The sequence below is a fragment of the Papaver somniferum genome, chromosome 2 (assembly GCF_003573695.1).
Source record: "Papaver somniferum cultivar HN1 chromosome 2, ASM357369v1, whole genome shotgun sequence".
In the NCBI taxonomy this organism is placed as follows: Eukaryota; Viridiplantae; Streptophyta; class Magnoliopsida; order Ranunculales; family Papaveraceae; genus Papaver; species Papaver somniferum.
This window is the reverse complement of record NC_039359.1, coordinates 60,325,619-60,328,986: the sequence shown is the minus strand read 5'-3', so window position 1 is coordinate 60,328,986 and position 3,368 is coordinate 60,325,619. Positions and strand designations below refer to the sequence as shown.

Here is a 3,368-nt window from a genome sequence, read left to right as displayed (position 1 = left end):
GAAATGATGAAACTGGATTCATCATGGCTTATACTTAAAAAATAGCAAGGATGAAACTGGATGCATCCTGTGTAAATTAAAAATAAGAACAAGTATTTGAAAATAGGCAGCATGAAACTGTTTATATCCTGGCTATTTTTACATTTTTGTCCATTTAAACAATATCAAAATCTAGATGTCTTTTTCACCCAGAAATTGTTGATTTTGGTCTTTTTAACCAATTTTGTGTTTTTTTCCCTTAGACGGAGGGAGTATGTTTTAAGAATTCATATAAGAATTACATATCATTTTATTTATGATTATTCAGGAAATTTAGAAAATACATAAAATAAAGGGCGACCATGAGTCCCTTATTACAAACAATCGGATACAAATACTGTGTTCATAATGCACAACCACGTTAAGCTATTTTGTTTAGTTACCAAACTTAGACTTTATGTTGGCGATGACTTTCTCATCAACTAAGAAGTTCTTAGCCAAAAGATCACTAGGAATTGCTGGTGTTGAACCAAAGAGGTTGAATGGAAGTCCTGCAGCTCCAGGCGATTGACTATTGAACATAGCTACCACCACAGCCTTACTCTTTCCAACGTTCTGTACAAAGTGCACAAGTCCTTTAGGAATAATAGACACCTCTCCGGCTGTTATAACCTTTGAGTGCAAAACGTTATTAGTGGTTAAAAACCCAAAAAAGACTTTCCCTTTAATGACTAAATTAGCTTCAGTTGCGCGAGGGTGTGTGTGAAGTGGAACAATACCACCAGGTGCCAGATCGAGTATGTTTATCGAAAGACCAAGGGTGTTTAACCCAGGAAAGCTGGTAACATCACCTGGCCTCACTCCAAGCCCGAAGGGATTCTCTGTGCTCGCTTCGTTCACCAAGCCACTATAGAAGAAATCTTCTGTTGTAACTTGGGACATTGGTTTGCAAGGGAACCCATTCATAACAATGGTGCTGGAGTTCAAGTCAGCAACACAGAAGTCTTGTAGTTCGTCGGGGTCAGCAAAGCATGACAAAGTTAAGACGGTGAAACAGAGAACTAGAACTAGGAAGAATGATGTTGTAGTTTTAATACTGAACTTAGTTGCCATTGCTTTCTTTCTTTGAGATTCGGTGTATTAATTAACAGGTTTTGCTAAATGTTTTGAGTTTGCTATGAATATTATGTTGCTTATGCCATTATTTATACTGTTTAGGTAAACCTCTTACTAAGCAAAAGATTTTGCTTGCCAACTTAATAAATTTCTTTTGTAATAAAAAATATTGTTGCTTGCGAAAATGCAATTGATTACCAAATGCAATGACACGGAAAATACACTGGAAACGGTGTCAAACTGACTATTTTTTCAGACCAGCATAATTTTAATCGGATATTTAACATTAAAGCCGAGGAGATATTCGATTTGATTTAGTTTTTAGTGATTTTCATTGACAAAACGGAAATTGTGACGAACCGAGGATTCGGTCCCGGGGAAAAATTCCGATAAGGCATTATTTAGATTGTTGAGTTCAACCTTTGATTAAATTAGTAGGAGGTTATGCCATTATTTATATCGGTCAAACATTTCTCAGTCAAAGGTTATGGGATATAGCTCCAACTTCAAACTTCCTACTCTATCATTAAGGCAAATGTTCAAACTTAATTAAATTGAAATTCTAACAACCAACAATAAGGTGGTAAGTTCCAAACATTTTTTTTTCATTTCTCTTGATCGTAAGTGCCAAACTTCGTCAACTAGTTATATTTTGTCAAATTAATCAAATCCTAATCCATTAAGTAAGATGGAGGATTCTTGGACAATCTAATATTTTTTTTTCGAAAGTGAAAGTTATAGTTAGAAAAGAAAACTCATGCATAAGTAAATACTCCCTCCGTTCTTTTTTAATAGGCCAGTTTCTATAAATAAAAGTTTCAAAAAATAGGTCAGTTTCCTAATTGGGAAAGTCAAATGTTATTTTAATTTTTTGGGACCACTTTTCTCTTAACTTCTTTTGATGACAAGTGTCATGTGGACCACTTCACTTTACTTCTTTTGCTAACAAGTACCATTTCACTTCACTTCTTTTATTGACAAGTGTCATGAGGACCACTTTCAATGATTAGTTCTCTTAATTTCCTTAAATTTCGCTAAAAACAAAACTGGCCTATTAAAAAAGAACGGAGGGAGTAAGATATAGACCCAATACATGACTGCAGGCGAAGAAAAGGCTGCAGACAAGCCATATAAGGTTGTCCAAGAATATGAACACTGTCCATATAATCCAATAAGTAAGAGGGAGGATTTTTGGATAATCTTAAATGAACATTATCAATATAAGGTTGAACCAATTTTTTTTAGAGTCCAAATAAAAATGAAGTTCAAATTTGATATACCGAGCCTCACCGTCTATCGATTTTAATTTCGACCGTTAATTTTTAATGGTTGATTTTCAAAGTCGTAGATGGTGACGTTATACGTCTTGGATTGTTCTCATTTTTTGATAGGAATTTAGAACTTAATAAGAATAACATATTATCAAAATATTAGGTTCAAATTTATTGTCATTTGAACTCTAAAGAAAAATTTGTTCAATCTTGTATGGATAGTGTCCATATAAGGTTGTCCGTTGATCCTCCCTCGTTAAGTAGTAGTAAAAAAGGAACCACATTGTAGTGAAGTATGAGTTTTAAGCTTAATTAGAGAATAAACTTGTAAGTCCATAGGTTGGAAAGGATTTTGTGTAATCTTCCCCTAAGCTAATGAAAAGGAATTTGTTGGCTGAAAAATTTTGTCTGTTTGTTGTGTTGATTCGAAAGTGCTCCCAGTTTCCATGAAGCATAATCATGGACACCACCCTTGTTTGTGGTATCGGATACATTCGAAGGTAAAGAGAAAATCTAAGTAAGTCTTTTGTTGTATAACTCAATGAAGTGTTGTTGTTTGCATAAGTGCAAACTTATAAGGCTGAAGCATTAGTGGGCGATTAGATATCACTGAACCATCGTGCCGCCAGGTCACAGTTGCGTAGAAAAATGGAAAGGTGCATTTACCGGTGTGACCCTTAGAATGGCTATTCTATGCTATCTTTTAAATTTACATTTATGCCCTTTCTGTATTAAAATAATATTTTATTTATGTTCTCAATTTTTATATTCACTTGAACGAGAAAAAAATAATCGAAACCAAATAAATAATTAGACTCTTGTTCATTTTACTCTAAGCTATTCGTTTAATTGTCGTTTCGAAAAACATTCAAACCAAGTTAATAAATTTCTAATTAAACAAAATAGACAAGGCGATCTGCCGGAGAATCATATCCTGAAGTTGGGTCTAGAGATGTTGTTGTAAAAAAAGTTTTTCAAACCCCACCGATCCACGAGGATGAA

General features: G+C 34.1%; 1 protein-coding gene across 1 annotated transcript; it reads right to left on the bottom strand.

Moving 5' to 3' along the window:
* Positions 1–265: 265 nt before the first annotated feature.
* Positions 266–1,173, bottom strand: LOC113353375 (germin-like protein subfamily T member 2). Its single transcript, XM_026596999.1, has one exon. It carries the CDS (start codon positions 1,090–1,092, stop codon positions 415–417), a length of 678 nt encoding a protein of 225 aa, XP_026452784.1. The 5' UTR covers positions 1,093–1,173; the 3' UTR covers positions 266–414.
* Between the last annotated feature and the right edge of the window lie 2,195 nt (positions 1,174–3,368).